General features: G+C 28.5%; 1 protein-coding gene across 1 annotated transcript; it reads right to left on the bottom strand.

Moving 5' to 3' along the window:
• Positions 1–458: 458 nt before the first annotated feature.
• On the bottom strand, positions 459–8,881 carry LOC107161865 (E3 SUMO-protein ligase PIAS2-like). Its single transcript, XM_015508456.2, has 3 exons — positions 8,698–8,881; positions 3,070–3,801; positions 459–1,752 (listed from the first exon to the last, which is right to left on the bottom strand). Exons 2-3 carry the CDS (start codon positions 3,791–3,793, stop codon positions 596–598), a joined length of 1,881 nt encoding a protein of 626 aa, XP_015363942.1. The 5' UTR covers positions 3,794–3,801; positions 8,698–8,881; the 3' UTR covers positions 459–595.
• Between the last annotated feature and the right edge of the window lie 4,238 nt (positions 8,882–13,119).

Here is a 13,119-nt window from a genome sequence, read left to right as displayed (position 1 = left end):
ACAATATTTCAGTATGCGGAAGATTTACAAAACCGGACAGAAACAGGTCACTGACTAGTATAATCTACTTAGAAAACGAATATGCATCCTGCTGCTTGGCCCAACATAACACAAGTCAGTTGTCTCAAACATACATGCATACATTTAGTTCTTCAAACATTTTTTTTTAATATAAATAAATAAATGTTGTCTGTATCTATTATGTTTACTTTAGATTAAGTATTAATATGAGTAAACAAAAAAGGTGTTTTGTTCTCAAACGGCTCGAACCTTTGACATATAAATTTATGATATGTTGGTAATTTCAGTTTGAGATAACTGACCTAGTTAAAAAATCAAAGAGAATGTGATATCAATAGATTAAATTTCAATTAAATTAAATTAATAAATAATAAAATAATATATAAGAAAAAATGGATATTATCATATTAATATTTTATTAAGTTTAACATCTTAAGAATTAATTTCACTTTATGTTTTTATGCTGTATAGGAAGAACTTATACATTAGAAAAATATTAAAAGTTTATATATCCTAGAATTGTTTTACTTATATAATATTAATAATAAAAAAATATATATTAAGATAAAAATAATTAGGAGGCTTCAGTCGTAGAGGTAGGACTTGAAGGAGGAGATGGACTGTCAATTTCAATTACAGCTACTTGATCAGAACTAGTTACAGCTTGTTGCAACTCTTCTTGATCTTCTGGATTAACTACAACAATAATTGGTTGTATAGCATCAGCGGCTTGGGCCTCATTTTCCTGTTTATCTTTTTCTTCTGGTTGTTCTTCATCGCCACTTAATGTTAAATCAACTAAATTAAAGTTTTCGGTTTCTTGGCGTTTAGCAATTTCAGGGTTAAGTTCTGCTTTCGGATTATCGGATATTTCATTGTCACTATCTAAATCCACGGTATCAATATGTTTTAATTTGTTATCACGAGTACTAGTTGAAGTTTCTGCCTCTTTATTCTCTTCAAAAATTTTCCATGTACCATCAGCCAAAATTTCAATTTCCGTATTGCAGTCCTGAAGTATTGGACTTGAGACGACTTCCAAAAAATAATTATCTATTTGTATGTCATCGTACAAACAAGGTGCATTACATGTTGGGCACATCCATGTTGGCTTTTTTTCATTCATTAAAATAAATGTACTAGCATCAAAACATTGAAAATGATCACAATGGATAGATTTTGCAGGTAACTTCATTCTCGCTTTACCCAATGGACACACCAAAGAAAATCGATAAGATGTAGTGGCAAAATCTGGATCAATATCTGTTAACTTTTTAATTATATAGTTTTTGGTCTCTTCTGAACTTCTACCTCCTTTATCTTGAAGTTTTTGTACCAATATTTCTGGAGTTAATTTTTTCACAAGATTCATACACACAACATAGTTTTTTCCATCAGGAGTCCAATTTATATAAATCATGTTGGGGACAATTGGAGCAAGTTTCATAATTTGTGTGCAATCGATAGGACTTGAAATTCGCCTAGCTGAAATTCCTGGACGAGTATTAGGAGCAGTAGGTGGCAATGTACATGTTCTTAAACCAACTCGAATGTGAAGTCCAAGAGGCAGAAAATCAGTTACTTCCTTATTTATAGGTTCTGGTAACTGACTAAATCGAATCTGGAACTGATAAATATATTCATTTTTTCCTGGTGAAATATCACGATTCATGGTAACATAATTGACGTTTTCAAGAGATATAAAACATTTGAATAATGTTTCTTTCGCACCTGAAATCAAATAGATGTTTATTAAAATAGATGTTTATTGCTGAAATGTCAGGAGTCACATATTTTATAAAATTAAGATATTAGCAAAAATTTAAACTATTCATGTATTTCTATGCGTTGAGTGTAAAAACATTTTTAGATATACTTTTTTTATCTATAAGATTACAACCCAAATATCTGGTTGAGAGTGATAATGTCTTTAGGTAATGACTTGTGTTGTTTTTACACTTAACAGTATCTTCTGATCTGTATATTCATATTTGGTTTGATTTTTAAGACATAATTTGAAGGTTAGGTATAGGTAAATACCTATTGTATATTATTAACAAATCAATCAATTGGATTCAAAAAATAATGTAATATAATCTGAATGTAGTATAGATCATTAGGACATTACATATATTATTATGCAACCAACAAAATTATTTCATAGACATTTGAATTTACAAATAATTTAGTTGTTTGTTACACAACAATACTTCAAGTAAATTATGTAAGTGATTTAATTTAATTTCGACAATGAAGAATAGTACATCACTTCATAAGAGATTATTAGAAATGAACCAGATAATGTAAGAAATGTAATTAAAACTGCTAGAGTAAAGAATATACCAATTAATAATTATATCTTACATAGAGTTCCTTCTAAAATAAATAATCAATTAATTTCAGAATGAAATTTTGAATTGGTATACTAAAGAAAAATAAAATATGAAAAAATTGTAATTTAATACTGTAATACTATTAAAATATAACAATTTACTAGATGTTTATGGTGTAATAATATGAACCTTTAATCCTTAATTAAGTTATTTTCAATTTGTTAATACAATTTTTTTTTTGCCATATTTTTATTGATTGGAGAAATATCATGAGTCATAAAGCTTTGAAAGTTAATAATAAGCACAAATCATTCTTTTTACACAGAAATTATATATAATTAGAATATATGTTTTGATAAGTATTCATTCTTAAATTAATTTTGTTTTCAAAATTATTTATATTATACAGTTTTTATCAACTATTCAAGTTTAAAATAATTGATTCATGATATTTTTGCAATAATCAATTCAAATATAATTTACTTAAAAATATAAATAATATACAGTGAAAACTCTCTATAAAGAATCTGAAGGGACCATGTGATTTCTTTTGTTATTGAGAGTTTTCGTAATAGAGAGTAATTAATAGGTTTTAAATCAAACCAACCATTATAAGTTAATTTAATGTTATTTACGTAATATAGAGTTTTTCGTTATAAAGAGTTTTCACTGTACTAATAATTATTATTATAATATAACAATATGAATAATATACCTCTAGGAAAGCTTTGTAATGTACATCTGTCAGAACCAACAAGAATAGTTGGCTTAATGATTGCATCAATTAGCTCATAAAATGGTAACTTTTTGAACTTGATTTGAGCTACAATTTCAGGAGAAGGGAAGTAAGGATTGTTTCCCCCTGACGATCCTTTCATATTATTATACCCTGATCCATCTTGTAAGCCAGCAATCATTTGTTGATTTGAGGATAAATGTGAAGACACTGTAGAACGAGGTCCAGAAGACTGATAATTGCCAGATACATATTGAATGTTATTGTTAGCCATGTTATTTGCTCCAATGGGATTACCATAAATGCTTCTTTGATGTTGAGGTATAAGCCGTGGTAATCCAGGCCGGGTCGCATACAGTGTCTGTTGAGGATATTGTGGTGGTTGGTACATTCTTTGTTGTGGATTCTGTATCTGTCTCATGTTCATAACTGGCCTTTGCTGTATTGGTACTAAGCCACGAATCACAATATTATTATTTTGAGGCAAATCTGATTGCATGGAACGATGAATTTCATATATCTTTGCTATATATGCTGAACGGTTAAAGCCGGGTTGTCTAGTTCTTAACAATTCAAGTGCTCGATCTATTAATTCAGATTTGCATCCTGCTCTATTTTGACCGTAGGTTCCCAATAGTGCTTGCAAATCGTTGGTCCGGAAACTAGCTAGCATATTTCTATAACCTTCATCATGGTTGGCCATTATAGCCACTAAAAAAAAAATAAAAATATATAATAGTAATACAATAAATACTTTTTATTGAGTAAATAAAATATATAGGTAGTTTTAATAATCACATATTAAAAATAAACATATATTATCATCTTTAAAATGTAACCTTTTTATACTTATAATAAATTTAAATCGTAGTAACCATATGAGCCAATTAGATAAAAATCTTACAGTAAAGAATAACAAACATTTGAAACCTCTTCTATGAAGATTATAACCAATCTGATTTAAAAGTTAATAGATAGATTCATAACGGCTAACCTAGATTAGTTAATGATTTTCCCAACTTTTTTCCTTCAAGTTTGTAAAGTGGGAGACAACAAAAAAAAAAAAATAAATAACTGTGATACATGCCGTAGTGTTTAATATTTTTTTTGCTACATGAAAAAACAATGAATCATTCAAATCAATAATATGTTTATGCGGGTCTTTAAATCACATAAGTTACGAACAGACGCAACACTTTTCAAACGATTCAAATGTTTAGATGGCGGGTCTTTGTAAGCTTGTTCTCGTTTAAGTTTGTTTTGTTTATATTTGTAGCAAGCAGCTTCGGCGCATTTGCGCTCACATTAATTCATTTTCACGGTTTGACAATGATATTTAAATATTGAGTACATTTCTTCATCAGTTGTCAACATACTAAATGCCATACCGATTATAAACTGTTTGAATTCTGAACGATCAGCTAAGGCGCATTTACATTTGCAATAAGCTTTCTGGTATTCAGTCATAATTACAAATTTCAAAGAATTTTATTTATAAAGATGAGTTTTATTGTAACTACTTGAGCGCAAACAAAATTTAAAAGAGTAACATTTAGATTAATTGAAAACATATGATTATAATATTAAAGAGGCTTTTGTGATAACGTTATTATATTATACAACAATTGATAGAGGCAAGAGGCAATCTAAATATCAATGTGATATGGTTACTTTGTTAAAGTAATTAAATAATACAACAGTTGTTGTTAGGGACAACCTAGGTTGTACTATGACTATAACACAAAATCAATAAAATAATAATAATATCTTTACTTACTTTTGCCCATCCTAAAATCATTTCTATGTTAAAATAATAATAATATTTTTAAATTTTATAATATTATGAATAAAGAACATCTATATTACAAGAAATATATAGGTAATATATGGGCATATAATATCAGTGTATTCTGGATTCAGTACACCTCAAGTCCTGGGAAAGTCAGTATCGGTGCATCTAGCATTGAGAACAAATCCAACCTATGCTTGGATTATTTTGGTTTAAAAGTAAAAAATGTTTGAGCAAACATTAATATGAGTGCAAATTGATTTCAATTAATTACTATTTAACTAATTTATACAAAATTACGGTAATTAAATTGATTTTTCAAAAGACATATTAGTTAATCTATTTTTATAAGAAGGTAATATATCCCCAACTACCAAGGTTATGAGTTTAAATTTCACCATATGTTCTATAAAAATTACAGATAACATATTATTTTAAATATTTTTATTTTGTATATTTATGCTTCCAGTAGACATATCAAAATGTTGTTATGTTCAAAATTCTTAAGATAACTAAAATATTTAACAACTATATATAAATAACATATTATACATCTTTGGATCTATATATATATATTTATATAAAAATAAATTATTTTAGTTTTCATAATCAAGATAGAGCCGAACCTATAAGAATTATCAACTTGGAATTTTGAGAATAGGTTAATATTATAATTTCACTATAACTAATTCTTCAAAATTTGTATTTTAAGAGATTTAAAGTGTCAAAAATAAATTTTTAAGGGTAAATTGTACATCTATATACATATTCTGTGTTTATATTATAATACATTATTAACTATTAAATAATAATAGCAGTTGGATGAAAATGTTTGGTATATTTGTACCAGATAAATACGAATTACTATTTACAAATGTTATGTTATCTTATCCATAAATTATTTTAAGTATTTTTCATATTATTATCAGAGGTTAAGGTTTTTTTTTACCTAAATTTAACATTTAAAGGGAATTAAAAGGTAAACCCCTATTACCTAAAAATGAAAAACATTATTTCTTGGTCAGATTTTTATAAAACATAAAGCAACACCAAAACTCAAGCGGCTTATTAATTTAACATTTAAACCATAGTGAAGCTACAGGCATGTAAAAATAACAAATATGATAATAGAAATATTAAAATATGTTTAATTTTTTTACCCAATTATTTGAGCCTTGGGTATTTCAACAATATTTCAATGTAAGGGGTTGCCTGGGGTGGCCCAGCCACTCAAAATATTTACAGGCCATCCTGATGGCCACCCCATTACATTGAAATATTGTTGAAATACCCAAGGCTCAAATAATTGGGTAAAAAAATTAAACATATTTTAATATTTCTATTATCATATTTGTTATTTTTTCATAATTGTCTATCCGAACACTATGGGCAGATTACCAGATATCAGAATAGAAATCGTTCTTACATACTAGTAGTATTCGTCGTATAAACGGCGACAACAATTTATCTATATTTATTATTATTATAAAGTCGCAAGAACTAGCAGGTATTCCTATTCTAGTAAATTGGCATGACTTCTTAGTGGGTACCAGGATTATGTGAATTACTAAGAAGTAATAACTAATAACTATATGCTAGGTACTATACATACCTACTTATAATCTATAAATATAAATTTAATCGCCAAGGTCTAATCAACTATAGCAAATAATAATATAATATATGTGACATAGAGTATTTTAGTACAATTTATTTTATTACAACAGCAATCAGCAAATGAGGATACGGCCCGTATAATATTATTATTGACCAACAACCTTAAGCCCAACATTATAAATTTGATACAGAACTACTAAAATCAGAACTTAAAATAATACCAAACACAATAAACATGTACCAAAAAGAAAAGAAAAAAAAAATCACTAATTTGATGAATTTTGTTGATTTATTGGAATAGTATAAAATCGTTTTTAATGAAACATACAAGATGGTTATAATCTCAATTACAATTCCAGTATCAAGTGCAGGGTGCAAAAGGACTTTTTCTTGCCAAAGGAGACTTAAAACATATATGCGAAATAAAATGACGGATGAACGCCTATCAAATTTATCTGTGATGCGCATCGAAAAGAAGATAGCAAAATCTCTTGACTTGGAAGAAGTTGTAGATTAATTTGCAGTTAGGTAATCATAATAATCGAAAAATTATTTAAGTATAGACTATTTTTTTAAATTCTATTTATTTTAACATACATTTTATGCATATATTTATTATTCATATACATTATACATTATACATAAGGAGGTTTATATAATACCTATTAAGATAAAAATTATCTAATTTATCTGTTTTGGCCACTCAATAAAAATTTTGACCATAACTGTGCCACCCTAATTATTTAATCTTAGCTACGAGCTACGTGCCTGTGAAGCTAGGTATTAATAATTATATCTGTATACTAACACAAGTGAAACTACAGCGAAAATCTATAATGAATAAAACAAATAATGATAATGCCAGCTTGATAACTTAATATTAATATATATGAAATACTTTTTGAACAATATTATTTGAATTTTATTTTAACAGATTAAACAATATTTTATCCTACCAGATAAAAACAATACATACATTTTTTGTACTAAGATCCGCCAACAACATTCAGCTAGTACTGTTATATATATATATAAATTAATATGCCATACTCCTATTAGAGATAACCAAAATGTTTAACTTTCTAGATATTATGTTATGTAAATATGAGTTAAGAATTAAGAGCGATCATCAAAATCTGTTTTTTTATCATCGTCGGTTTTATCAAAAAAGTAAGTTCCTAATTTTTGGATTTTTTGAAGCTTTACATTTCAGAAACAATTTTTTTAGTATAATGGTTCCCACACACTGGCGCAGTAAAATGCAACTGAACACAAATTACCTTGGCGTTATCGTATAGAAAAATAAAAAAAATGATTATAGTGTGAAAAAGCCTTTACTTCTGATGTCAATAAGAGCAACAAGTTTTTCTAAAACTATTAGATTAAAAGACTTAAAACACATTTTGAAGAAAAAAAACAATTTATGATTATTAACTCTGCTGGCATGATTGATTCCCAGTTTCTAAATTGTAAGTGCCTACTTTAATACATACGACACAATAAACTATAGCTTCCATATACAATGACTATCTTTGTTTTCAATTTTTTTAGCCTGCCATCACGTTCTTGTTCTTCCTTGTGTCTTCCTTTATCACTTCAAGCCTATCATTACAACTCATCGTTACATTCTTGTTTTTCCCTAAATATTTAGGTATCACTTATTTTCAATCTTCTTTCTTTTCTCTATTATATTATTTTCATTTTCACTTCTTTTCTTCTAACTGAATAGTTAATAAATAAGTGTTTAGAGTTTAGATTGAATTAATGTTCGGTTCAATCGCAACCATTACTGACCGCTTACAGGTGGTTTGGTTTTATTGAACAACAAACAAATTTAAACAAATGAATTTGTTATTTGTTAATATGAATGTTCTTGGTAGTCGCACAACCTACACAACCTATTGCCATAATCATTTAAAATAAAAATGTGACCAGTAGAGCACAATATACAACAATAGGTAGGTAATAATAATGGACAATGAATTTGTTTGTTGTTCAATAAAACCAATCCTGTAAGCGGTCAGAAATGTACCAATAACTAACAGACAAGACACAACAGTGAACAGTCTATACTGATGTTTAGGGATATGAAAAAATTAAAAGTAAGTATTGGAACTAAACTGCCAATATTATGCTAATAGGTACCCTTATGATTCCAAGAATTATATTAAAATGATTATAAAGTATTAAACAAAATTTACCTGTATTAGTATTTCTTTTTTTCTTTAAATTGAACTGCACGTGAAAATTAATTTGAACAATCAATACAAATGATGTTTTTCAACGTTGTCGTTGGAATCTTAATACGAGGAACCGACTACCATGTGTTCATGCCACTACACAACAGATGAAAATAATAGGTAACCTCTCGGTGCAACACTAAGACGCAAAAAGATGAATACTCAATCAGCAATAATTGATTATTTGTGATAAAAAAATGTCAGTGGTTCTCAATGACAATCGCTAACTTCATGCTCTCTATTGCCAACTATCATACGCTATAAAATCAGTGTAACCTTATAGCTTATATGGTCGAAGAGTGTAACTACCTTATTATTGTACAAGTTTATTCTACCCACGAATTAAGATATACAGAATGCCGAACGAGACCTTTTAACAGGTGAAGACGAAAGTTTCAAAAAATCCTGTATAATGTATACCTAGTGCTTTTTTGTCGCAATGGCATTTAATGCACTAAAACAGTGCTACCATATTAAGGAAAACTTCTGTTGTACCCATTGTAATACTATTCAATTGTTGAGAAATATGTCTTATATGCGTTCTTAATATTTATTTAATAATATTAATATTTTACTTATGTGCACAAATTAATATATACCTATATTAAAATATATCTTAATTCGTGCTTATGTGTATTTAATCCTTAGTTGAGGATTTTGCTACTGTAACCATTTCAGCTTATCGACTGATAATAAAGTGACACAATTTTTGAGGTTATAAGAGTTCCTTAATTATCGAAGTGTTAACACAATTTTAAACAATAAGAACAAATAATAAAATCACGAATCATAAATTCATAAGCATAACTATGAAATTATGAAAATATAAATTTTTTTAATTACAAAACATTAGAAATTTAAATTAACATTCTTCGTAACATCTTTGTAACCTAACCTCAAAAAATGATTCTCATAGTCTATCTCTCTTGTAAATATTGAACTTTCTCTCTTCCCCCCCCCCCAAAAAACCGCAACCTTATACAATGTCGTTGCCAGGTAAATTGAGTAGGCGTCGGCTCCGCGATAACGAACAACCAGGGGTTCTCCATATTTGAGTGTCAGCCGAGACATTTATCATAAACAAATTTATGAACTGCGGTGGGACGTGTGGTCGACGCACCCCGCAACGGCGCAACTATAGTTTACGATAGAAGCGCCGCCACATGCTCAATTTATCTGGCAACGACCATACGAAGCTAGTATAGGCTTGTCCTATTCACTGTTATAATATCTATGGTGTTGATATAAAATTATAGCTGTTGCCTGTCAGTGGGTAGAGGTATTTCATCCATTATTGCTGATATATTTCCAAGGGACCACCTGTTTGATGCTATTATTGCTGAGAAATTATTCTAATTTCTATTTGTATTTATAATAAAAGTACTCAAATCAAACTCAGTGTTGAAGCTACGATTAAACAATGAAACCTGTACGTGTGTAATGTCAGTTAGTGTTAAATGTTAATGTTACAGTTAAAAGTAATATGTAGGCTAAGTAAAAAAGTGATAGGCCCAACTCCGGTAGGTGCTCAAACAGACATTTTGAAATTTAAGATGGAAATTTTTGTTTATTTATCTATCCTTAAGTATAAAAATATACTGCTAGCATAATCACAAGTAACGATTTTAACACACAGCTAGTTTGAAACATATAAGAAGTAGGATTTTTAACAGAGTACGAAGCCTGTAAAAATTAATCTTGTTTTAGTCTGTAAGAATAATTATCACATTTTAATGGTGTTTTGAATGAAATTTTATGTTATACCACAGGTGCGTCATTTGGTGTGTGTATGTTTGGTGGGAGGGGGGTTGCAGGGGTGCAGGGTGTACATTTGCACCAACTTTTTTAAAAACACCTTCTTTGGCCTGTCAGCAATAAATACATTCGCCGATACATCTAATTATTTTACACTATACAGGGTGTCACACAGAGATCTGGCATTCTGACAAATGAAATAACTTTTGTTCTAATCAATATTTTTTAAAAATTTCTTTTAAATATAATCCATAGACACTTGCGCTACATTTTTTATTTTTTATTTTTTAATACTGAAAATAAAAAACTTAAAAATTGATAAAATTTTTTTTCGAAATATTCAATATAGCCAATTTGTAAATCTGATTTTTAGAAAAATATATATGGTAAAAACACTTATTTAAGTCAAAAGGCTGATTTTTTACAATTTTTTTAAATATCAATATTTTCGTTAAGTAAATTACGATCTAGTTTATGTTAGAATGTTAGAAACCTTGTAATTTCAAATAATAATAAAGTTTTTTAAAAATATTTTATAAGGACATTTTTAAATAAGTGCATGTTAAATCTAATTATTTTTTTTATTGTATTTAATTTAATAATATGTGATGTATAAACTATAAATTACTATAATTTACCTAACGAAAATATTGATATTTAAAAAAATCAGCCTTTTGATTTAAAAAAAGTGTTTTTACCACATACATTTTTCTAAAAATCAGATTGAACGCATCGAAAAACGTTTATGAAGCCTATCTTTTCCATTAGATATTTTTCTAGTATCGTTAACATCTGCTAATTGCGAATTGCTGACAGCTAGACGAGTAGCACCAGTAAAAATCTCACTATACCACGTTTAGAACAAAATGCAGCGGTCCTTGGTTCAAAGCTACTCAACGAGCAGTAGAACGATTGTCATCAACATTGTAGATAGATTCTGAAATAGTCAGAACTTGGATAACAAATAGTTCTAAATTAAGCCGATGGAAACCCTATGCTAACAATCGTGTAACAATAATTCATGAAATATCAGACAACGCATGGTGGCGTCATTTGAGAAGTGAGAATAACCCTGCAGATGTTATATCTCGTGGGAAATCGGTGGAAAGTTAGCGAAGCGTAAGCTGTGGTGGCTAGAACATGCATGGATTACAAACGAATCATCAGAACGACCAGTAATACCAAGCAACCTGCTTGTTGATGATACTATATTAGATAGAAAGAAATTGATAATATCATTAATTGATACTACGTCTTCCATGGAAATCATTGGTGAATACGTCAGACATACTTGACATATTCTGATAGACTGACATCATGATTTTCAATGTTGAAGATGTTATTCAATGTTACCGCGCACATCTACGGTTAGGTAAAAGGGAAACCAGAACAACAAATCCGTGCTCAGTGATACCACACGGAACTTTAACGCCAGAAGAAGGTGACCTTGCATTGAAGAGATTGATATTACTAACACAATAAAATGCTTACAAATCAGAATGTAACAGTCTAACCATACACAAACGAATAGTTAGCAAGAGTGGTTTAGTTCAACTCCGTCCATTTTTAGATGCAACTAACTTTCTAAGAGTAGGAGGAAGATTGCAACATTCAAATTTCAAACCAACCATATGATAGCAAACGTGCGTTAATATTACTGGGAAAAAATAATTTTAGCAACTGATAATTGAAGATACTCCCCTTCGACCTCTACCAGGACAGAGGCGGGTTTTATCACTCACTAGGGGGGGGGGGGGCTAATAGAGGTTCAAAAATTTAGTTAGTTGTTTTTTAAGTCTAAATAAAATTAAAAATTACAGATTATATTTTTGAGTCCCTCGACCCTCATAAGTAAGTCATTGTTTTTTCACAATAGTGACAAATTTTAAATATTTACATTATTGGTATCAATTTTAATCTGAAGCCGTTTAAAAAATATAGATTTACAAATATAATAAACAACAAAAATTAGCTATTTATTTATAATATATATATATATATATAATAGGTTTATTACATTATTAATTCTATATTTCTTTTTTTAACTTTTGAAAACCGTTTAATGATGTTATCTGTTGATACTTCTTTTTCCTTATGAACATGAAGTAACGCTAAACCATTTAATCTATCTTGACACATTCGTGATCTTAACCAATCCTTTAACCTATATTTAAAACATTTTAGTAGAAAAATAAGATTATTTGGTTATATTAATTTAATATTATAAATTTTAATGTAGATAGATATACCTGCGCAAAGTGGAAAAACTTCTTTCAGCTGATGCAACGCTGATGGGCAGGCAACCAATAATTAAAAGCATTGTTTTAATACTTGGGAATAGTACATCCTGACAACGATCTAAACCATCTATGACAGTAATTGGTATATGACCTCCTTGAAATTAAAAATAAATAATTTCAATATAAATAATAGGTACAAAAAAATAAATAATAGATTTTATATTTACCTTCATTTTTAACTCTGATCCATTTGGCAATCCATAATTCAAGTTCAGAAGTAAAATATTGTTTTTCTATGTGTAAATATGAATATTCTTTATCAACAATTTCTGCAATATAATTTATATCATCCGACTTGATATCAACAACCCTTTTAGGTATAAGAAGT

Source organism: Diuraphis noxia, unplaced genomic scaffold (assembly GCF_037042655.1).
Source record: "Diuraphis noxia isolate RWA-SAM2 unplaced genomic scaffold, SU_Dnox_SAM2 contig0001, whole genome shotgun sequence".
Taxonomy (NCBI): Eukaryota; Metazoa; Arthropoda; class Insecta; order Hemiptera; family Aphididae; genus Diuraphis; species Diuraphis noxia.
Note: the sequence above shows the minus strand (reverse complement) of the source record. Positions and strands in the feature narration are given on the sequence as shown.

Coding starts and splice junctions, on each gene's coding strand:
- LOC107161865 (XM_015508456.2), bottom strand. CDS start 3,793: ATGGCCAACCATGATGAAGGTTATAGAAATATGCTAGCTAGTTTCCGG. Junction 1,753..3,069: donor ATTACAAAGCTTTCCTAGAG/GTATATTATTCA, acceptor ATTTGATTTCAG/GTGCGAAAGAAACATTATTC.